Source organism: Dryas octopetala, chromosome 7 (assembly GCF_963921425.1).
Source record: "Dryas octopetala chromosome 7, drDryOcto1.1, whole genome shotgun sequence".
NCBI lineage: Eukaryota > Viridiplantae > Streptophyta > Magnoliopsida > Rosales > Rosaceae > Dryas > Dryas octopetala.
The window spans coordinates 13,398,925-13,424,078 of NC_141372.1; the positions used below are offsets into that span (position 1 = coordinate 13,398,925).

Genomic DNA, 25,154 nt, shown 5'->3' on the forward strand with positions numbered 1-25,154 from the left:
TGTTTACACCATTGAACTCAGCTCACCCAGGGGAAGATTTCGGGACCAACTTGACGGCAAGAGGTCGCCGGAATTAGTGACCCATCTGAGAAGAAGGCCGGTTCAAGTTCGGTTTAAATCCATGTTTTCATTGGATTGTTGAGCAATCAAAAGGCAGGAATAAAGAGAGGAGGAAGAGACAAGTTGATAAGAGATGGCTGGAGAGAGCTCACGGCAGAGGAGAGAGGAGAGAGAAGAGAGAGAGAGAAGGGGTGTGCGGCTGTTTCAGGAGGAAAATGAGAAAAAAAAAATGTGGAAGTTAGGTTTTTATAGTAAAACCCTAGCTGATGAGTTTACAAAATTGTCCTTTAACTTAAAATACATGAAACTTGATGGTCGTAGCTCCGTTTCACGTCTTCTTTGTGTCTATATACTCGTAGTCTCGAGCTCTATCCAACTAGATCAAAAGCTCGTTTAAGATCTAAAAATTTAATTTTGTAAAAAAACCCACATTTTTGTACTTGCATGTAATTACTTTTTTTTTTTTTGTTTTGATTAGGGGGAAGGGGAGATCGAAGATGGGGCAATTAATTTCATCATTATTCACACAAAAAAAATCCGAATATGCTTTAAAACATATTCCGAAAATAAGCAAATGTGAAAATTTCGCTTTTTTATCCGAAAATTTCATATTTTTATCCAAAAGTTCCGAAAATGTAATGTTTTGAAGAAATCTGAAAAATTCCAAAAAATCCGAAAATTCTGAATTGGAATGAGATGTTGAAATTCCGATTTTTTGGAATAGAAATTTCATTCCAAAACTTTTTGGATTGAAATACCCTATTTCCGATCTGATCTATTCGAAACACACCCCTAGCTAGTGGGAATGGGCTAAGGTTATGTTTAGTGGCAATTGTTTAATAATGTTATATTTAGTGGAAATGGGTGAGGGACATGTAATCCACTTTTAACAAATAATAGAGATTTGTAACTATTACTTCTATAGTTTCAATCTTAAGTGAGAAATAATAATTTATCAAATTTTATTAATCCCAACCTTTATCTCTTTTGGTTGGATTTGGAGTGGGAAAAGAATAATTATCCCACTAATTTTTTAATTTGTTTCAATGTTTATCATGCCACTTATTAGTCAGCTATTGTACACATTAGTGGAACTAAAGCAACCATCCTTTCCACCATAATGTTTAAAACAAACCAAAATCTTAATTTGTGACTCCAAAAATGTCAATTGTTACTAATTTCAATTTAGTTCAATTCATGGTCTGCCCGTATTTCTTGTAGTGAAGCTAGAGAGTGGTTCATTTTGGTACATAAGCAGAACTTAGAGGTCCCCATGTCCAAACAACGCCACTTTTAAGTCTTCATTAAAAAATCATTTTTGCAAAAAATTAGGTAAATCAGAAATCATTTACTTACAAAATAGTCAACAAAATAAACACTTGAAATGTTGACCATTTTATTTTTGTAGGTATTTCGATTTTCAATTTACCTAATTTTTTGTAAGGATAATTCTTTAACGAAGCCTTAAAAAGTAGGAATCGTTGAAATCCTATATAAAATAAGCCCTATTAAAAACTTGTATCAAAAATAGAATGATAATCCTTCTCTATATATATATAATTATGAGGTGCATTTTGATCCAAAAAATTGCTGAAAAAAGAGTTAATTACACTTACACTCCCTGAGGTTTATCGTTTTTTCACGTAAGAAATATCTTTAGTGAAATGTCAAAATAGTTTATTCTTGATTAAGAAGGGTTATTTCGTAAATATTCTCAAGATTATATGGGCTTATGAGCTTCTCTATAAACATAACAATGGGTTCGGTTGAGTGGGCCTCCTTGTGAGCCAACTCCAATACTCCTGAAAAAAACTCAACCAAGACAACCCAACACCAACAGCTGACCAAATTCCAAACCCTAAAACCCTACAAGCTAAAACCTCTCCGCTCTGCCCTGCACTGCACAACTGAAAACTCTCTCTGTCTCACCGTCGCCAACGCCGTCGCCGTCGCCGCCGCCGCTCTCTGCACTGCACAACCGAAAAGGTTGAACAACAACATGGAGTCGGAGAGAGAAGAGAAGCTGAAGAGGATGTTTGAGAAACCATCGGCTTCGGCGGCGGACTTCGCGGAGTTGCGTGAGCTGGTCAGGCACCACATAGAGTCACTCGATTACCTGGTAGATGCTGGCCTCGAGACTCTGCTCCTTCGCATCAAGCCCGTCCAAGTCTTCGACCCTTTCACCAATAAAAAACTTAGAAATATCCTTATTTACTTATTTATTTCTTTAAACAGTGCTTGGATGAATTAATTGAAATTATATGTGTTTTGCTTCGAAGCTCATTGTATTGTTTGTTAGCGTGAATGAAGTTTGTCCTTGACTTGTATCTTACTATGGGTGGATAAACCTGAGTTATTCCCACCTCAAAAGGAACGAAGTTCGAAAACTATGCGCGAAGCTCTGCTTCCTTTTGAAGTAAGTGTGAAATATATAAAAGTATATGTGTGTGTGTATATATATATGTATGTAAGTAAGGTGCGGCTGTATGGTTTGAATTTGAGTCATGGGAACAGCCTTTTTCGGGAAAACAGGGGTGTGGCTGCATATTTTTGCCCTCCTAGACCACCCCGGATTGGCGGGAGCCTCATGCACTTGGCAGCCCTTTTCTTGTGTATGTATGTATGCATGATTGGATGCATCAGAGGCATTATGGGTTGATGGTGTTTTATTTAAACAGTGTAGACAGGCTAAAATTTCCTACACTGGGAGATTCATGGCGGAAGTTTGCTTTCAGTATGATGATGGAGCTGTTATAAGAGAGAAGTTCAATTTTGGGCAGTTTCCTATCATGCTAATGGTCAGTACTCTTTTCTTTGATCCTTACCCTTTATCAAGTCTTCTATTCAGTGGCGGAGACACCTAGATAATGCAAGCTATTTTTTATTTTTATTTTTATTTTTGGCTTGATAATCCAAGCTAATTTTTATCTTGAAGTTCCTAATTTTGTACTATCTTTATTTTTAAAATTTTTTACAATAGCAAATATCCCTTAAGCGGTCAACGAACTCATACTAATGCGAGCACTTTTTGCAAGCTAATTTCGTATTAACGAAAGAGAAGAAGAATGTGTGATCACACCCCTAAGTAAGAGAGAAAGGTTTGATAGAGTTAGTATAAAAGTAAGAGAGGGAGTGAAAGAAAAAACAAAGAGTTGAGGGGAGACATTTGAGAGGGGCACTTGGAGAACATATAGAAAAAAAGATATATATATATATTTAAGTTTGAATAAAGAAATCAAAAGGGTTGAGACTTGTCTTTCTGTGGCTCTGCCAGTGCTTCTATTTATTTATTTATTTAATTAGTTAATGGGAAAGATATTCATATTCCTTGGAGTGGGTTCTCGGAATCTAGGATCATGCGGTTGGACTAGGGGCTAGATTCAAGTCTGACAAATTTATATGTTGAAAACACTTTGACAATTTTCTGCTCTCTGTGCTAATGCTCATATGCTGTCATGCACATCTCCCTCAAGAAATGTACATTTGTTTATACACATTTCTTTAAATATATTTCAAATATATTTTCCCTTGCTATAAAATCATTGTTATTTTTTATTTTGGCTGAATAAATTAATCTGTGTTTCTTATCGTTTCATGTAATAATTGGTGTGAAGTTATGCATTACTATGTTCAGTTTAATTCATTTAGTTGTTCAAACATGTTCAAGAGATCATGCAGTGCATAACATGTGAATGGCCTTTAGGTCTAGTGGCTTCTCTTCTGTTTGGGGGGGGGGGTTGAATCCTCTTCTAATTTTTACTTGTAATATAATTATCAATTTAAGGGGCAGGGCTATTGAAATATGGAAAGAAAAAAGTAAGATGGTTAACTCCTTAATACATGCTAACTGGTATGTTGTTTGGAGTCTTCCACTTTAATAATTTTTCTTGATGGATGGAAATTGATCAATTGTTTGTACAATGCAGTCAAAGCTTTGCCACTTAAGAGGTGCTGATCCCAGAAAGCTAGTTTCCTGCAAAGAAGAGTCATCAGAAGTGGGTGGGTAAGTATTTTGTTTTCTCTTTTTCTTATCATTTCATCATGTACGATGTCTTACTAGCTGCACTGCACTGCACTATCCTTTTTGTTTTTGGATTTATTTTCTACTTTGTTGATTCTATTTTTATTTTTATTTTGTTATAGATACTTCATTTTAAATGGGCTCGAGAGAGTTATTCGACTTGTTATATTGCCAAAGCGGAACTATGTAAGTGAGCCTTTTCGTTTTATGTAATTGTAACAAATTCTGCAATAGACCATGACCCTTGTGGGCAAAGTGGTATCTCTCTTCTTAGTAAAGGGGGAGGCCTTGGGTTCAACCCAGGACGGTGGGTGTGGGAGGGAGAAGGCTTCTTCCCATTGTGTATCTCCACAACTACCACTTAATAAGGGAAAAGAGAAAAAAAATTATGATAGACAAGTGGCAAGTGGGGAAGGTTATCTAGTTTCTATCTTAGGTAGGTGCTTGAGCAAAGATTTGTAGGAGTCTCTGGAAAATCTTACTAACTGAGCTAGTCGCTTACCTAGTTGTTATGCTATGTAGTTGTTAATATTATGATTTTTGATGGATTTTGATCCATCAAAGACAATTTTGGAGGAAGCATAGTGACATACTTTTTTGAAGGTCTTCTAGTTTCTTAAATGGGTGCTTGAGCAAGGATTTGGGGTACAATCTCTGGAAAACCTTACCAACTGAGCTAGTCAGTTACCTAGTTGTTATTCCTATATAGTTATTAACATTATGATTTTTGTTGGATTTTGATCCATCAAAGTTAGTTTTGGAGGAAGCATGGTAACTTGCTTGATTTGATTTCTTTTTGTATTCCAGCCAATGAGTATGGTGCGGAATTCATTTCGTGATCGAAAGGAAGGATATACTGATAAAGCAGTTGTAATAAGGTTCTCTCTCTAAATTCTACACATACGTGTGTTTTTTTAATAAAGTTTTTTTTTTTTTTTTTGAAATATTATGTTATATTTGTTCATGCAGGGTATTAGTAATAACAGTGTCAGGCCTAATCTATGAGATCATATTGATCAAACCGCTTGGTATCTATCGATACTATTATAACACTAGAAGGAGGGTTTGGTGTTACAGGCTTCACCAATTTTTGATTTACCTAAAATACCCTTCGCTAAACAAAACTATCAAAAGAGGATAAAATAGTAAAAAATTATTTATTTAGATAAAATTTAAAATAATTAATTCTTCCACTAACTACCCATTACTCTCTCTCCCCATGTCCTTCTCTCTCTTTTCATCTTTTCTCCAATTTATTATTTTATATATTTTAAAAGGCCTATTGGCACGTGCTATCGTGCGTGTCAAGGGACTAGTACGTTATAAGTAGGCTTGTAACCAGATTGGGTTCAACTTGACTCGAGGTACCTAATCCAATCGAAGTGTCCATTGGATTTTTAATATTGCACTAAACTTTTAATTCGTAGCACATCCGGATATCCAATCCAAATTTTCAGTCTTTTAACAGTACAATATTTTGTAATTATATTAGATAGCATAATAAGAATGTAGTTGTGAACCAACGGATCTTGCACACTAGCATAAAATATTTAACATATCGAATAAGAAATTAACAAAATTTAATATGACAGTACTCATTTATTTTAAAATACTGCAACGTTAAACTTAATTCTTAGCAATGTATTATCATGGCACTATCTCTTTATTAAAATCATGCTAAACCATAGATAACTCTTATCAATGTATTATAAAAAATATGTCAGTCAAAGTTACATTACCATGGCAGGAAAGCATGATGAAAATATCAAAGTTTCAGGTTGACTGAGACTATGAGTTCAATGTAAAGTTAGGACATCTTTTTCCAAAGTAGCAGTTTATGTTTGTTGGCTATGTATAAAAGTATGTGTTTAAATATACATATATTGGCATGTTATAAAAAGTTATTTATTAAATTCGGTTTGGTTTATAATTGGATTGGATGAGACCAAATCCATATTCAACTTGTCTAACAAATAGATTCATGAATTCGACTCTAATCAGAGATATGGACTAGAATTGCCTTACCATTTCCAATTGTTTAATTTAATTTGGTTAGGATTCGGATTAAAATCTGATTCATTGGCACCCTTTGTTTTAAGGAATAATGATTTGCCGTTGCAGTTTCATTGTGGAGAAAGGTGAAGTTTGTTATTTTGGTTTTGATTCTCTTTTTAATGTCATACCAGATGTACAAGAGAAGATCAGTCCTCAGTAACAGTCAAATTGTATTACCTTCGTAATGGAAGTGCAAGACTTGGATTTTGGTAAGCAGTTTTAGGTTTGACTCTACCAAAGAATTTTGGTTTGTTATTTTGAGATGTAACTAATGCATATGTATAATAATTTTGCAGGATACAAGGGAGGGAGTACTTGCTTCCTGTGGGTCTTGTTTTAAAGGTTCTTCTACTGGTTACAGATATATTTTGATTTTTATTTTTGCTGAAGCCCTTCTCAATCATGTTTATTTCTTTTATTTTTCATTAGCTATAGGATAGCATTACTGAGTTCGGCATATTTACTTCTGCATTACTATGTATAATCATGATCTGGATTGGAATCTTTTAGGTATGGTTAAGATTTATATAGGGAGTTTCCTTTGAGAGATCCCTTAAATAACCTTATTAAAGGGACACATTATGGGGCCCACTCCGCATCGTAATTCAATGATTGGAACCATCTATTTTTTATGTTTTTATTCAAGGATCATCCTTACAAAAAATTAGAAAAATTGGAAACCACTAGACATTTTTTGTGACAAAATGAATAGACATCGACAAACATTGAAATGATCACCAATTAAGAAAATGGTTAAATGGTCTTCAATTTGTCTAGGTTTTGCGGGGATCCTGTATGAAGAGTTAAAAAATAGACAGTTCAAATCATTGAACTACAATGCGGAGTGGGGCCCATTTTGTGCCCCTTAACTTATTTAAGGGATCTCTCAATCCAAGCTCCTTTAAGATTTATATATTTTAACTTCTGGTATCCTTTAAGATTTATATATATTATAACTTCTGGCTTGATCTCTCTCTATTATATCTCTACTTAAATTGTGGTTTTTATATATTTTGAGGTTGATTCAAATGTAATAGAGCTAGTAAATCAGCAACCAAGATTGATGTTTTGTATACATAAGGGTACATTTTATCCTGTCTTAGCTAGTTTCACAAGCACGTCTTCTCTGTTTTATTACTTATAAAAAACAAGGAATTCTTCGAGTAATTTTTTTATTCTTGTTGATGAACTCCAATACTTCCTGACTTGTTTATGACCATGAGATCATGATCGTTTTATACTTTGTATGGGGTATATTTTTATTCCTTGACCCAATTATTAAGACATCTTCTGTAAAATATTTTCTCACATCTTTCAACTTTTTTTGGAAAAAGGAAAATAGTTTAGGTAAATTACAGGTTGAGCTCAATAATTTGCCATGTTGCAACTTAAGATCTGATAGTGTTTTATAACTGAACGACTTTGTTTATTTTACGTTTAAAGATAAAACATATTGCATTATTTCACTTATAAAGAATAAAGGGAGTCATATAATTTATAGTATAGTGCTGCAATGAAATATTTTGACCGATGCTTTAACAATGGCCTTGTGCATTGTATAGTGTTATACAGGCTCGATCAGGTGCGGATGTTCACACCGTTCGAACGTCTGCACGTGAATAAATTTATAGTGTTATATCTATTATTCTTGCTTTATTCCAATTTTTGGCATATTTTATATTCATGGTTACTCTTTCCCTCTTGTTCATGTAGTTGTCACAGTGTAATATGCATATGGTAATATCACCTGACTTTTGCTAACAGGCTCTTATTGACACTACTGATCATGAAATTTATGCAAGTTTGACATGTTGCTATGTCGAGAAATGTGAGAAAGGAAAAGGTGCTGTTGGCACTCAACTTGTGGGTGAGAGGGCACACATTATTCTAGATGAAGTGAGAGACTTGTCTCTTTTCACTCGTCGTCAATGTCTAGAACACATTGGTACTTACTATTGTCTTTTCATGGTCTTTCAGTTATTTTATTGTAATTTTAAGATTTTGTATTAATCTCTTATATCATTATCAGGGGAGCACTTCCAACCTCTTATGGGTGGACTGGAGAACGAAAGTTATTCTGTTGTAAGTCGTGTTCTGCAATCTTTTACTCTCTCCCTTTGGTCCTTTAAAGAGTTAGGAAAGAAAATTACTTTACAAATCGTGCGGGTTGCTAGATGTTTGTTTCTCCTAATTGTTTCCAATTGTAGGTTGGAGATGCTGTTCTAAAGGACTACATATTTGTTCACCTTGATAACAATTATGACAAATTCAATCTTCTCATGTTAGCTACTCTCTCTCTCTCTCTCTCGATATTATATTTATGTTTATATGCGTATATGTATGTATATATTTATGTGTGTGTATATGTTGCATCTTGTTGATTTTTAATTGAAGTGTGTGTCCACTTTCCACTCTTGCTCACAAAAAAATTATTTCTTATGTAGTTTTGGACATCATTTCTCACATTTTATCTTTAGATTTATGGTGCAGAAACTGTTTTCACTTATGGACCAGACTTCTGTGCCAGACAACCCAGATTCCTTGCAAAATCATGACGTCTTGCTCCCTGGCCACTTGATTACCATATATCTCAAGGTAGAGAATTAAACTACTGTTTTTCTAGAAATACTTTCTGTATGTGAGGAATTTATTTATTTTAATTTGTCTTTATAAGAAACGATATTAATTAAAACAATAAGTCACAAAAGACAGGGGAAATGGACAAGATATCCACCAGCATCGTAAAAAACAAAAGGCCACCCCAAAAACCCTTGCTCTCAAAAGAATAAAACAAAACAAAGCTTGCAACTCTGTCAAATTCTACTACTCTGTATGTGAGGAAGTTATTGTGGTAGTTTGTAAAGTGGCCAATGTTTGCAAAGGCGAGGTGTTGAGGCGAGGCGCTTTATGTCTTACAAGGCAAGCCATACGCTTTTTGGGCATTGAATTTTTATAATTAAAAATATATGAATATATATAATAGTTTAAGTATGGAATTATTCTCTAGAGCAATTAACCACTCTTTCTTGGATTTACAGCGCATAGTTGGTTTTTTGCACTACCAAAAACTTCATACATCGGTTGTTGGTGGTTTCTCCCCATTTTGATCCCATTCTCGAAAAGGTTTAATCCCTTGGGGCCTGTATGGTAAATTGATTTCCTAGGAAATCAATTCCTTTGCATTTTTCGGGGGGAAGCGAATGTGAAATTCCCTTTCCTGTGTTTGGTAATCCTGGGAAAGTAAACCTGAAATTACCTTTTTATTTCCATTCCCATGTTTGGGTTGTGCAGGAATTGGAAATGAAAAGTTGACACTTTTTCAATTATACCCTCATCTATTATTTATTTAAGGGATGACGATAGAGATGACATTTTAAAATAATAGCAGGGTTAGTTTTGTCCAAAAAAGAAGCAATAAATGCTTTCCCAAAAGGGGGAAAAACAAAACCCAAACTGGAGCAAGGGTTCATTCCCCCCTCCCCCCCCCCCCCCCCCCCCCCCCCCACCCACCCCAATAAGGGCATCAGATTCCCTTGGGCCAGGAAATGATTTCCCTTCCCTGTACTTACCAAACATGGGAATGAAATTGATTTCCCATTCTCAAGCCTCTAAAACTTGAACCAAACGAGCCCTTAGGGTGTAAAATTATTTTTGGAGCTTAGATGTTAGGTTTTACCTCTTGGGTTTTGGGCTGAGTGATCGGACCCAAAAAGATTTATACTGCCGATTGGTCGGCGTCCCCCACTGATGGATCGGCACTGCTGCGTCCACATGTTAACCATTCAAGAGATGAACTGATATATTATATATATAATTATACATATAATATGAAAAACCCTTCCTATACTTTTTCCTGTGACACGCAGTGCATAGCTGATTACAATTAGTCTTATATTTCATACAAAGCATGAGACCTCTTTATTAAAAGTCTTACTAGACCTAGATTTGGTGACACGTTGATGCTGTCGTAGCTTTGGTAATACTTATATTTGATTATCAGTTTGTATGTGTTTTTTGAGTTAGATTGTGCTCACTTATTGTTTATCATGGTTTCTAGGAAAAAATAGAAGATTGGTTGCAAAGGACCAAAAAACTTCTTCAAGATGAGATCAACAACAAAAGCAAGAATTTTGATTTTTGCAACCGTATGTTTTTCTATAATTTATTTATTCATGAATTATTGCTCTCCTCCCCTCTCTCTATTTTAGCTGTGTGTTACATACATAACTTACACTTACTGTAATTTGTTCTTTTATCGAAATCTTCTAAAAATCAAGATAGGTGCATATATATATGTTTTTTTTTTTTTTTTTCTCTCATGAATTGACACTTCCATCCTGATAATGCAGTAGGTAGTGTAAGGAAGGTTATGGATAAAAATCCTGCAAAGCAAATCAGTTTAGCTGTTGAAAATATGTTGAAAACTGGAAGAATTGTTACTCAATCAGGTCTAGATTTGCAGCAGGTATTGGTTATGCTTCTATTCTATACATCATAAGTTTTCTAATAAATGCATTGTATTCTTCTTTTCTCATATTAATGAAAGATACTTGATTGGGATTGGTTCATCAGGTTCTGGTTGACATAGTTAAAACATATCATAAGTTTTATACTAAATGCATTGTATTCTTCTTTTCTCATATTAATGAAAGATACTTGATTGGGGTTGGTTCATCAGGTTCTGGTTGACAATAGTTAATTATTCATCTTGCAAACCAGCTACACATTTCTTGTTATTGGTTGAGCTATGTAAGAATACGATACTGAGTGATATGAAGATTATACATGCATATGTTCTGTAAAATTTTTTTTTTTTAAATTTTTTTTTAAATTTTTTTTATTAGGGCTTGTAGTAAAAGGCCACAAATTACAACTCTTTTTAGCAAATGTTTTATTTAATTTTTTTTAACCCACAACTCTGGAACCAAAGCAAGGAGTATTTGAATGCCTGGCTTGGTGTTTGAACACTTGATGTGATTTTTTTTTTTAATTTTCTTAATTTTTTTAACAATTTTGTTACTCGTCCATGTTTTTTAGGGCCCAAAATCTTCATATATCTTACTACATTTTCATAAAACTTCTAAAATAAAGTGTAACTCTGAGGATTACACTATTTAAAAGTGTTACTGTTCGAGATAAAGTGTAACTCAGTGAAAGTTACAGTTTTAGTTAAATTGTTTTTTGGATTCTACATTGTCCTTAGAGCTTAGGATTTAGGATTTAGGGTTTGGCGCCTTTAAGATTTTGAGCTAAAGCCATGAATGCTAAATCCTAAACTCTAAATCTTAAAAACTAAAAAACAATACTAAACCCTACTAGAAGAAACCTCAAATTTTAATTGTTAAAGAGTTACATTTATGTCACACAATGAATTTGCTTTTTTTTTTTCTTTTTTTTTTTTTCCACTTTAAGAATTTGTTTATTGCATAGGGTTTACCCCCAGGTTTTAGGCTCTGAAGCTTAAGCCCTAAACACCTCTAAAACAATATTAAAATCTACCCTATTCAACCTCAATAAATAAAAGAACTTCCAAATATGCTAAATGAAAAAAAATTCAAAGGCAGCGTTCAAACGCTTGAACAACGTCCAGTAAAAAACACATGGTTTTTTTTTTTGGGGTTTTGACTAATTTGCCATTTTTTTTAATGATAAGTCATGTTGTACTAAATGTATCAGTGTTGTGTCAACAATGCACGTATTATTTCCTTACTTTAATGTACCTCTTCTGTCCTTTGAAATCATTAGCTAAGTAATTGTGGTATAACCTTTCTCAGTTTTTTATTTATTTATTTTTAATTACATTGAATTCTAACTTTGAGTTTTCTTTGTTTTTATGGGCTAAGAAACATTTAGTGTGCATGAAATGTACATAGAACCCTGATTTGAGAATAAGTTACTATGTGAAATTCTATATCCCTATTCAATTAATTTATTTTGAGTGTCCTACTTTTATATCCATGTTGGGAAAAATTAACAAAAGTATTTCTTACTTCAGTTCTTTGTCTAGACTTTGATTAAGCTAGATGTTGTATGAAATTATTGCTTAGAACCCTCTTTTATTCCAAGATTTGTTTATTATATGAGGATGCCACTGAGAAATATGAGATATTGCTTACCCTTGTCTTAATTTTTAATGTATAATCTTTGAGTTTGCAAGCATGCTATAATTTTGATTATTATTTATGGGGTTTTATTTTTAAATTTATTTCTTAGAGGGCAGGCTTTACGGTTCAGGCAGAAAGGCTTAATTATTTACGTTTCTTATCACATTTTCGTGCTGTTCATCGAGGGGCTTCATTTGCTGGGCTTCGCACCACAAGTGTGCGGAAATTGCTGCCTGAGTATGTATTTTTACTTGCCTGGCTATTCAGAATCTTACATGTTGATTTCATAATTAAAATTTAGGTTCAATCATTTGTTTATTTTTTATTTACAGATCTTGGGGTTTTCTTTGCCCTGTGCATACACCTGATGGGGAGCCATGTGGGTTGTTGAACCATATGACTTGTACTTGTAGTAAGTTCAGTTTTTCCTTCTGGGATGTATTTATTTTTTCTTTAAATCTGGATAGCATATCTTTTGAACTGATAATATTTATCAAATGGATGTTAATAAGTGAAAGTTGGTTGAAGATTAATCATTAATGTACACATAAATAGAAATAATCACTCCTGAATTTGTATTCTTCAATCTTTATTAATTTGTTAAAAGCACTTGTATTATACTTATATAAAAGAAACGGAAAAATGTAGGTAAACATGTAAGTAAACATTTTTCTTACCGATCAAATAGAAGAGTGAAAGGAAGAAAATTGCTGAAATAGGGGGCATAAGTTTGACAAATTGTAGTCTGATGTTCTGATGTATTTTGTATTTGCTGCTTCCCCCCCCCTCCCCCCTCTTCTCTTCTTTCCAATTTTGATAGGGTGCTAGCATATAAGCCTGTTGTAGTTTTTTTGACTTGTCGGAAGTTCTGGAAGGTTTGGCCGACCGGTTGGAGCTCTGGCTGACTGGTTGCCCAGCTCCAGAGGCTAATTGGACTTTCTAGGCAGTTTGGCCGACCAGTTGGAGCTCTGGCTGACCACCGGTCGCCCAAGACCAGTGAGGAAGGGAGTCGAGTTTTTGGGCAGATTTTGGGTTTCCTAGAAGGGTACGGTTTTGGAAGATAAAGAGGACTTGCACAAGACCTTACTAGTTTTGGAAGGAGTTCTAAGTGTTTTCCTATATGTACAAGGGAATAGAATTAGCTAATTAGGTGTATTACCTAATTCTATTAGGATTACGAATCCCAATCATAACCTACTTGTATATGGCAGCATGTGCATTATAAATAGGCTGCTATAAGTCTCATAGATGTGTGTGGAGTTTCTCAAGTCTTCATAAGTTCTGAAGAAAGGCAGAAACTCAAGAGAGGTGTTTCAAGAGGGAGAAACACAAGAGGGCTAATTGTGCAAGAGAGAAGAGAGTGGCTGCGAGTTGGGTAGTCTAGGGTTTCAATAAGTTCTTGTAATCTTATTCTATACATAGTGCAGCTGTGATTCTCTAAGGATCACACGGGGACGTAGGCAAAGTTCGCCGAACCTCGAGAACAAATCTTGGTGTTCTTTATTGCTTTATTGCTGCTGTTATTGTGTGTGTTTGCTAATTGTCTAATCCTAGAATACATCAAAGAAAAAGGTCACGGGAAGGTTGTTAATTCACTACAAAGCCCAATATTAACATTTTTTTATGATGGTGCAAAACCAATTTTAAGTTAATTAACCAAAGCCCTATGCCTAACCCGAAGAATTGAAGAAGCCAACATTGATCTGATCTGCACGTAAGAAAAAGAATAAGCAAAAACATGGTAGGGACAATAGGGATCTACTCTGGGATAAGATTAAATGCTTAACTTCTCTTTGGGTGTCTTTGCCAAAGCATTTTAGAGATTCCTTTTTAGTGTAATTCATCTCGTTCAGCAGAGTTTGAATTGACTGTAATATGTGTTTTTGCTTGGGGGTATATCCTGGATATGATGGACTTATCAACCATCTTTCTTGTATGTCATGGCAAGGAAAGTATGGTGAGTCCGAAGCAAAAAGTTGAGAGTAAGATGAAAACCAATGGTTTAGATCAGAGACGAAGAAGCCAGAGAGAAGGTTATGGGAAGAGGCATACCTGAGTGAATGATTAGTTATAGAATTCTGAATCTTCAGTTCTTATTCTCCATTGTTTGGGTGATTGGGTTTCTCAACTTTTCAATTTTGTCTTTGAAGATTCTTGATCTTCAAATTGAAGCTTTTCTTCAATATTGGTGAACCCCTTGGCAGAAGCATAGTGTTTCAATTCTTAGATTAATTTTTACCAGAATGATACCATCTTCAGCAAAATTGTGCAATGCGTCATTGTTTCAATTGACACACTATATCGTCAGGATTCCAACACGTATTGTCTGTCTCAGAGAAAATGGAGACATATGTGTGTTATTACTTATACAATGATGATGGTTAAAGAATGCTAGTGTTGTAAGATGGAAAGGGAAGTCTGATTTTCAGATTTTATAAAGACTAATTAGATAGAAAGTGGCTTGAAAAATTTGGGGTTTTCAGGGCTGTAGAGGGACAGAAAGTTAGGTTTGATTTGGGGGTTTCTTCAAGATGGAAAAGTATTTCCTGGTTCACACCTCAGATTAGGGTTGAATTGCACAATCCATCCGAGAGAAGCATCATTGCTGTTTCCCATTAATTTGGAAGAACTACAATAAAATATAATTTCTGGTGAACCCTAATAAGACTTGAATACCTAAATCGGAAAACACTAAAAGTAAACTAAAACCCTGAATAGACCCCATATATTAAAAGAAACACATGAGGATAGAAGTGAGTTATTTCTCTCTATTTCAGGTAATCTGGATATTTCAAACTTACCCTTATCAACTGAGACTTAACAAGACTCAACAAACGTAAATGATAACATAAAGTGACCTAAGTTTTGGACTTACTAATGACTACAATTGGCTGAGGATGATGCCAATCAGGTCTAACAGAAAAATCTTAAACATATTTTTTGATTTAAGTTTGCCTTTTCTTGATCTTCTTTCATCCTTCATCAGCCAGTAAAATATAATAAAATTAAGGAATACTAAAAAGGCTTCCGTGCAATGCAAGTATACTGACAGTTTTAAGAAAGATGCATCTGTTGTGAAATTTGAGGACTGAGAGTTACCTTAAAGTTATTGCTTCTGCTATTTCGAAACATATGTCCACAAGGAAGGTGTGAGTAATGCCACTGTTACAGTTAAAACATATGTCCACAAGGAAGGTGTGAGTAATGCCAATGTTACAGTTAACATTTGGCTGCTGACAGTGCTGTTAATAAGGATCAAAGATGCATATCTAAATAATGTCTGAGTTAGAAGCTCCAAATGTAATTGGTTATCCTGTGGATGTAGTGCTTTGCCTACTGATATTCACAATTTCTTGTTTATTGCCACACTAATCATGGATGTGACAACCAATAACTAATTTCATGTTATATATTTCAGGAATTACATCATACTTTGATGCACAAGGAAATATTAGAGATTTCTTTAAGGTCCGAATGTCTATTCTCAGCGTTCTGATTGAGGTTGGAATGATGCCTTCACTGCCAAAGTTGGTTCAACCTGGTCCTCCTGCAGCACTTTCTGTTCTTTTGGATGGTCGTGTTGTTGGTTCGATATCTTCCAATGAAGTTGAGAAAGTTGTAACTCATTTAAGGAGGCTGAAAGTGTCAGCTGCTTCAGTGGTTTGTTTTTGCCTCGTACTTTTTTTTCTTACTCCTTTTGGAGGCTTGTTTTTTATTTTTATTTTTTCGTTTGACAATATCAATCCCTGATGTTGTTGCTGAAGTGATTTGTCTCAGATTCCTGATGATTTGGAAGTGGGATATGTTCCTTTAAGCATGGGCGGGGCATATCCTGGTCTGTACCTTTTCACATCTCCTTCTAGATTTGTTCGGCCGGTTAAGAATATTTCAATTCCTTCCATTGAAGGTCAAAATATTGAACTTATTGGGCCCTTTGAACAGGTCAGTATTGTATTTCATAGTACATATCCTACCTTTATAAGAATGAACTCGTCTTAGTTTTCTGCTTCGATCATCAGGTGCTTGTTGCAGCTAGGGGGCCAATACTAGTCTATGACTAACTGATTTCTATGTCTGACATTAGGTTTTCATGGAAATAAAATGTCCTGATGGTCGAGATGGTGGAAGGAAAGATGCTTTCCCTGCAAATCATGAAGAAATTCATCCAACTGGGATGCTTAGTGTGGTTGCTAATCTTACCCCCTGGTCAGATCATAATCAGAGCCCACGAAATATGTACCAGTGTCAGGTTGTTTTCCCCTCCTGTCTTTTCTTGGTCATGGTTTAAGATATGTTCTATGTCATAATGCTTTTGCAATTTTTCTGCAATCTGCTTACTCTTCACTTTATGTTTAAATTGTAGATGGCAAAACAAACAATGGCTTTCTCTTTGCAAGCACTTTGCAATCGTGCAGATCAAAAGTTATACCATCTTCAGGTTGGTTCTCATCATTCTCTTGTTATTTTTTTAATCTTATTTGTTTTGATAGTATGTGCAAATTCATATGAAAGAATTCAATTAGCCGGCTTATTATGAAGGCTTAGTTAATCACTTAAAAACTGTTCTCAGCGTTGAATTCACTTGTTAATCATGTTTTTATTTTCTCTTGTATTGATGCTTTTTAAATATTGAGGTATCATACACTCACTGCCTTGTAATGCCAATATTTGATTGTAGAGCAAGAAAAAGGGATTTTCTGAAAAAGGGATTTTCTTTTTTTTTGGGGGGGGGGGGGGGGGGTGGGGAAGTGGCATTACCAACTTATATAGGGACTCGAAGGACTACCCTAAAGAGGAGAGCTACGAAAGAAACAATTACTATCAGAAAAACTTTGTACAGACCATGTTTTACTAATGAGAAAGCAGTTACCACTTATTAACGCCAATTAAGATCCCACATTGAGAGGTTTTGGCATATTGTTAGCATTTGGAATTGGATAGGGAAAATAGACCATACAATCTACTCTCCTTACCCTACACAAATTTTTAAGATGAATGGACTATATTATACCCTAGTATGAATTGACCATTAAGGACAAAGGATGTTAAGAAAAAAAAAAATTTACTCTACCCTACTAGCTGCTACAATCTAAACCCAACCCTTCATCACTCTCTCTCAGTCTCAACTCTAAACCCTAACAAACCTTGACCCCATTTCATCCAAAGAAGCTATTTTTGATCAATAGAGGGTGAGATCGTTCTTTGGGAGCCTCCAAATGAGGTACGAGTTTATATTTTTTTACATTTTTTTTTTTTGAAAACTTTCATGCATCTGGACAGTTGATGCGCGTGCCTCCAAACGAGGTACAAAGATACTGACCTCGCCAAATGGACATATTAAAAAAAAAAAAATTTATTGAAGTTGTTCGGTGGGGGAGTTCCAAATCGTAGTAGCTAATTCGGTGCCTTGCCACTGAATATTATCATCATGTTTGGAGAACCAATGCTGAATGGCTCCCCGATAAAAATAAAGCTTAGATCCCATTAACCTGCAAAAAAACACCATTTTTATGTCAAAATCTAACAAAAAACACCATTTTCTATGTCAAGTGAACCCTCTATTATGAATGGTGGTGCCGGCATTGACTTGGGGGTGCGTGGGTTCGTTTTCCTCTTCAATGGTTTTGTTGGGTTTGGGATGTTGAAAGGTGTTGGGTTTAGTGATGAAATTTGATATTATTGTAGGGTTTTAGAAAGATGAGGGTAGAATAGGAACATTGCATGGGTATACTGTGTAGATGACAATTTTTAAGGCAATTGTAGGGTGTAGTGAGAATTTAGGGTAAGGAGAGCAGATTGTATTGTATAAATAGAATTTCCCTTTGGATAGGGTTCTGTTCTCTCTATTTGTAGCTTTCTCTTGGTAGCAATGTCCGACCAAAATGTTCTCTTTTTCTTTGAAAAAAAAAAATTCAATTTAACGACATTGTCTGGAAATGAGGTTAAGCCTCATTTTCTCTCCTTAATATTCTTCTCTCAATATTGTCTTGGTGATTTCCAGTGCGAGATGGATATTCTAATCTGTGCAATATTCTTGCGCAATGAAGGCGTGCAACCTAATAGTGTTGTAGAAGTAACAAATTCTCTTATTTAAATGGTCCTTGTGCAGTACATAATTCTTTTCTGTTTATCATGCGTTTTTTATGCCTTTTCCCTTCACCCTACTCATTGTTATATTGAAAAATGGGACATGCTCAGACTCCTCAATCTCCTATTGTACGCACGAGTGCATACACGAAGTACTGCGTTGATGAATACCCAACGGGTACAAATGCAATTGTTGCTGTACTGTCATATACTGGGTAAGAAATTTAGACACATAAAGCTTATGTGTAGTTATTTATTTTGTTTTGTAGTATTTATTTATCCATTTTTATGACATCTAGGTATGATATGGAGGATGCCATGATTCTAAATAAGTCATCTGTGGAACGTGGAATGTTTCATGGACAAATATATCAGGTTTGTTCTTTCAATATTGCATGATGCTCAAATTTGGCGTATTACATGCGTATGCAATGAAATATCACTCAATGTAGTATTTTTACTGATTCTAGTAAATTGGAGCCCATACTCAAACTTCGAAATAATCATCCTGCGGGCCCCATTGTTTTCTTTGCGGAGTATTAACAAATCATTTATCATGTGGCCACATGTTGTACATGCATGCACTTGTTTGTTTCAAGCTTTTTGCATTGAAATGCAGTGATGCTTTCTTTAGCATTCTTCGCTCAGTGTCATATATTAGAATTTACAGTTCTGCAGAAATTTGAGTGAAAGAGAGTTGCAGGAATTTTCAGACCTGTCTTCTTGTATAGATAATGTCTCTTGGCATCCGAGTTTTGTTGACAAAAGGTCATGGTCTGTTCGTCCTTTGGGAAATGTTTCTTGTAAATCTGTTTTTAATTGGTCATCAATCATTTGGTGTTTACTAGAACAGAGACTCTCTGAGGATAAGGAGAAGGAAGTTGAATTTATTTGGGATCAGGGATTTTACAAGAAATTTCTTCTTCTTCATCTTTTTTTGTTTTGTTTTTTGTTTTTTTTTTCTGGTTTGGTACAAGTCAATGTATGTACTGATGGTTTTCTTGTGGTTGAACCTATACGCTTCCTCACCTAATGATGTCGTCTTGGCAGACAGAAACAATTGACTTGTCTGACCAAAGGAGCAGATCAGATCGATCCCAGGAATTTTTTGGGAGAAGTAACCTCAATAAGTCACAGCATCCTTTGATTGATTCAGATGGTCTTCCTTATGTTGGTCAGGTTAGCATTCATGTTCTGGATTTTTACCTTTTTTTGCCTAGATTGTCTCTTTTTGTATTTATGCTGAACCTAGATAGTTGGGATTATGGCTCACTTGATAGTGGTTTGAGAGTAAATTCATAAATATATATATGTATTTACCCTTTTCTCCTCTAAATTTCAGAAAATACAACCTAATGAAGCCTATCTTAGCATTTATAATGCGGTAACAAGTAAATCAAAAACCACCTCACGGAAAGGTTCAGAGCCTGTTACTGTTGACTATGTTGCTATTGATGGGAAGAAGCATCTGCAGAAGGTAAGTGGGCAACCTTTATTCTCTGGTTCCTATAGTTGGATCTTGGAGATTGAATTTGGAAAGTATGAGTATATTGAATTGCAATAAGTAGCTAATTGATGTGTGTGATTATGTTTGTTAAGTTTGCTATCCAAAATTATCTACCATGTATTTGGTCTCATCCAATCCAATTTTAAACCAAACCGAATTTCGTTATTATACATGTTCCTATGTTGCAGGCTTTCATTTCCTTGACCCTATATTCTATTTTACTCTTTTTTCGAGCAGGCGAATATACGCTTTCGGCACTCTAGAAACCCTGTCATTGGTGATAAATTTAGCAGCCGACATGGGCAAAAAGGTGTTTGCTCCCAGTTGTGGCCTGATATTGATATGCCATTTTCTGGGGTTACGGGAATGCGTCCAGATCTTATTATCAATCCACATGCATTTCCTTCGAGGATGACAATAGCAATGCTCTTGGAATCAGTTGCTGCAAAGGTACTCTCATCTGACGAATCTTCATTTTATGATATGTTCATTTTATTGAAAAAATGCTAGTGGTGCACCCATGTAGAGACGAGTGTACAGGATGATAACAGCAACATAAAAATGTCTGGAAAAAGAATAAGACTTGGATAAACTTGTTACCTGAAAAGATGAGATTTATAAAACAAAGCCTTTAATTTCATTCGAGTGTTCCATTTCCTTCGTAAAACCTGCTATTCATTGCGACCCAAATATTCCAAATTAAGGATGATGCAGCTGCTTCTCAGACAGCATTTACTTTTCTTTCTCACAACAGGCACAAATGCGAGCGAGACCATAGAAACACTACATGTATTTTGTACGAATTGCTCTTTCTTTAGTTAAACTGACAATCATGTGTATGGCCGTACTTTTATTATATCTCTCTATTTCTCTCTCTCTGTCTCTCTCTCACGCTCCTCCAGACCTCCCATCTCTCTGTGTGTGCCAGAACATAAAAAAATTCTGTAGCTGTTGCGTCCTTATAAACTCCCTGCTTTCATCTGGATACTACATGTATCAAAGAAGAATGTAATGGTGATTTAGAAATGATGTTGGGTTTGTGTGAAATTTATTGTGATTAACATAGCACATATGTTTATCATAAAGACCCACCCATTGATTTATGGGTCACTCCCCTCTTGGCGAGGTCACCAAGGCCTTGGGTTGGAGGATTGTGAAGCCCCTGAATCCTGCCTAGGAGTCCAAAAAGTTAACTTCAACTAGCACTTTTGGAGGAGGCCTTGGGTCATGATTAATTTGACGAAAATCTTGACTTGGCCTTAATTGCAACTGTTAATTAACAACTGTGACAAAAATTGTAATTCAACGCATGTAAAGAGTACTATCTCTGTGGTTCCTTTTGTGATTTGTTTGGTCTGTACACTTTCTTTTTCATATGCCTTACCGCTTAAGATGCTTTTCCCCTCATTAGAATAGAAGTACACGTCCTTTAGTTTAATTATAAAATGAAGGAATTTAGTTAACTTTCAGATGCAGTTCATTCTTAGATGTAAGGGTGTGGTGATGCACCCAATTATGTAATTCACAACAGAGTCTATTGAACTTCTTGAAATAGTTTGTGCATATCATGCTTAGCAATGTAAAAGAAACTATCAAAGATGTTTGCATGTTTCTTGTCACAGGGAGGTAGCTTACATGGAAAATATGTTGATGCAACACCATTTGCTAATGCAAAGAAGAAAGCTAATGAAGAGAATGGATCACAACCTTCTTCAACTGAGGAAGCCAATGGAGACACTCAACCAAAATCCAAAACCCTTGTTGATGAACTTGGTGAAATGTTAAAGGTTAAAGGGTTTAACTACCATGGTGTAGAAGTACTGTATAGTGGGGTTTATGGAGCAGAACTCACATGTCAGATCTTTATTGGTCCTGTTTATTATCAACGACTACGGCATATGGTTTCAGACAAATTTCAGGTAAAAAATTTCAGATCAACCACTACAACTTATGGTTTTTGATTTTATAAGAAATGAATTGTTAAGTTTTCTCTATGTAACTCTGCACGTATGTTTTTCTCTGTTTTTGATTATTGGTTTCCTTATTCATGGCACCCATATTCGGCACACAGGTTCGCTCCACAGGAACAGTAGACCAGGTCACAAGGCAGCCAATCAAAGGACGAAAAAAAGGTGGTGGTGTTCGTTTTGGTGAAATGGAGCGAGACTCCCTGCTTGCACATGGGGCAGCATATTTGTTACACGATAGGCTTCATATGTGTTCTGATCATCACATTGCTGATGTATGTTCCCTATGTGGAAGCATCCTAACGACTTCATTTATCCAGTCACAAAAGCGGGCGCATATGCGGCTGCCCTCTATGAGAGCTCCCAAGAAGGTCACTTGCCATGCTTGTAAGACGAGTAAAGGGATGGAGACAGTTGCCATGCCCTATGTCTTCAGATATTTAGCTGCTGAGTTAGCAGCTATGAACATAAAAATGACCCTCCAGCCAGTGGCGGATCCAGAAACCTTCTGTTATGGGGGCAAGATTAAGAAGCTCAAAAATATTTATCTTGGATAGGAAAAAACTCTTCAATATTAATGAACAAAAACTTCATTCATAGAAAATAGCACAATATTACAAATCATAATTGTCCACGACGGGTTTTCATACTTTGAAAACGCAACATTATAGCCTCATTATCAATACTATCAAATACATCTTTTTCAATGTACACAATCAAACTATCATTCATCCAATCATCTCCCATTCTGTTACGAAGTGGATTCTTTACAATCTTCATAGCTGAGAATGCTCTCTCCACTGAAGCAGTCGCAACTGGTAAAATCAAAGCCAATGTCAAAAGCAAGTACACTAATGAGTATGATTTGTCTCTCCCTGTTTCCATCATTTTTTTTGCTAGATTACCAATTCCTTTCACTTGAGAAAAGTCACCACTCATTCGCATGTCAGTAATATAAGTCCCAAGTTGATCTTCAAGTGCCAAGAGCTCTTTGTCAGAAAAATCATTCGGATACAATTGAGCAAGACGAAGTAGCTTTTGCTTGTCAAAAGCAGAGAAATAATTATCCGGACTCAAACATGCCAAACAAATAAGCAACTCTGTGCTTACCTCATTGAATCGATTATTTAATTCTTGAAGTTGCATATCAATGACAGTGTAAAGGAGCTCGAAACGATAATGGTGAAGGTTGGTAATTTCTTGCATTCCACGTCGTGATCTTCCTTGAGGAACAACAATATCTTCAAGCACACCAGTTATAGAAGAGAACATAGAAATCATACTTAGCAAGGTACCATAATGTGAACCCCAACGTGTATCACCAGGACGTTTGACACTAGTTTCTTGATTTAGACCTTGCCCCGTTAGAATCTCATCATTTTGAATACCTTCCATAACTTCAAGTTGTTGTTTCTCTCTAAGTGAATCACGACGCTTGCATGAAGCCCCAACAACATTAGCCACTCTACTCACCAAGACAAAGAAAGTGGCAATTTGAATATGATTCTTTGCCACGGCTACAAGAGCTAGTTGAAGTTGATGTGCAAAACAATGAACATAAAAGGCACATGGATTTTCATTCAAGATAAGAGTTTTAAGGCCATTAAACTCACCTTGCATATTACTAGCTCCGTCATATCCTTGTCCTCGCAGCTTGGATATACTCAATCCATGTCTAGAGAATAATAGATCAACAGCCTCTTTTAATGAAAGTGCAGTTGTACTAGTAACATGTTGAATGCCCATAAACCTTTCAATTACTTGGCCTTTTTTGTCCACATATCGAAACACAACTGCCATTTGCTCCTTTATTGACACATCACGCGATTCATCAACCATAAGAGAAAATAATGCATCTCCAATATCACTAATAATAGCATTAATGACTTCAGTTGCAGCTGCATTTACAATCTCTTTCTGAATATCATGTGCGGTTAATTGTAGATTCCTAGGAGCATTCTCCAACACAACCGCCTTAATACTCTCATTATGATCAGCAAGAAATTGCAAGAGCTCAAGAAAATTTCCCCTATTTTTTGAAGTTCTTGTTTCATCATGGCCACGGAAAGAAAGACCTTGTAGCAATAAAAAACGAATGTAATCAAGTGTTGCAGTCATTTGCTTGCGATAGTCAGTACGAGATTTAGATGAGTGCTTGATGATAACTGATTCAATATGTTGCCTCTGATTCATTAGAGCTTGACAATCCAGAAAAGCAATATTATGATCGCTACCTGGGCCTCCAACATGAACTTGCAGTCTATCTTTTTTCTTCCAATTAGAGAAACCTTCACCAGTAAAGGCATCCGCACCCACTTGTTCAAAATTCGATTTAAAGAGATAGCAACAAAGACAAAATGCAGCATCTTTAGTTATACTATACTCCAACCAAATAGGAAACTCATTAAACCAAAGAGGGCTAAAACGTCGTGCGTACCCTCCAAACATTGATTGTGGAAACGTATGATTTCTAGGTTGACACGGACCCTTTTGTAGATAAGCTCTTCGAACTTGATCTCGAATATTAGGATCATAATTCGACATTGGAGGTCGAAGTCCAGGGTCTGCAGGAAGGTTCGCCAAAATTGCATCTAGCTCACTTTGTTTTGAACTTTCAACTTCAATACTATCATTTGGTGTCAGAGAAGATGACGAACTCTCACCAAATTTTCTTTTAAAATACTTCTCCATGACTGTTTCTGTTTGAAATTTAAATTAACAATTAACCAATTAACCCAAATACCCAATTAACAATTAACAATTAACCCAATTAACCAATTAACCCAAACCAATTAATCCAAATACTCAATTAATAATTAACAATTAACAATTAACCCAATTAACCCAATTAACCCAAATACCCAAATACCCAATTAACAATTAACAATTAGCAATTAACCAATTAACCCAATTAACCCAAATACCCAAATACCCAATTAATCCAAATACCCAATTAACAATTAACAATTAAACAAATTAACCCAAATCCCAATAACAAAACTAACCCAAATACTGAAATACCCAATTAATTAACAAACATAAAACTAATAACTAACCACTATAACCCAGGCAGGGGCGAATCTACTGAACCCAGGGGCGTCGGCGCGTCGCGACTCGGCGAGGGAGCAGGCGCAGCCGCGTAAGCGCAGCGGTAGTCCAGGGGCGACAGCAAGCCAGGGGCGACAGCGGTAGTCCAGGGGCCTCGCTTCGTCGTTCGGCAACAAGCCAGCAAGCAGGCCAGCAAGCCAGCAAGGGGCGTCGGCGCGTCGAGTCACGAGGGAGAAGTGGCCAAGCAACCAAGCAGGCGTCGGCGCCGACGGCGAGCCGCGAGTGTAAAGGAGCAAGGGGCCAGG

General features: G+C 35.7%; 2 protein-coding genes across 2 annotated transcripts; one reads left to right on the forward strand and one right to left on the reverse strand.

Annotated features, from left to right (window-relative positions):
• Positions 1–1,859: 1,859 nt before the first annotated feature.
• NRPA2 (nuclear RNA polymerase A2) lies at positions 1,860–22,358 on the forward strand. The gene is made up of 27 exons (XM_086252083.1): positions 1,860–2,261; positions 2,394–2,476; positions 2,739–2,858; positions 3,987–4,063; positions 4,204–4,267; positions 4,889–4,959; positions 6,268–6,345; positions 6,433–6,478; positions 7,901–8,081; positions 8,166–8,218; positions 8,344–8,417; positions 8,614–8,731; positions 10,194–10,281; positions 10,486–10,601; positions 12,350–12,477; positions 12,573–12,652; positions 15,659–15,900; positions 16,018–16,182; positions 16,325–16,489; positions 16,604–16,678; positions 18,439–18,542; positions 18,627–18,702; positions 19,378–19,506; positions 19,670–19,804; positions 20,072–20,284; positions 21,457–21,753; positions 21,906–22,358. Exons 1-27 carry the CDS (start codon positions 2,060–2,062, stop codon positions 22,356–22,358), a joined length of 3,633 nt encoding a protein of 1,210 aa, XP_086108209.1. The 5' UTR covers positions 1,860–2,059.
• A 64-nt stretch (positions 22,359–22,422) lies between these two features.
• LOC147279872 (uncharacterized) lies at positions 22,423–24,492 on the reverse strand. Its single transcript, XM_086252401.1, has one exon. It carries the CDS (start codon positions 24,490–24,492, stop codon positions 22,423–22,425), a length of 2,070 nt encoding a protein of 689 aa, XP_086108527.1.
• Positions 24,493–25,154: the final 662 nt, after the last annotated feature.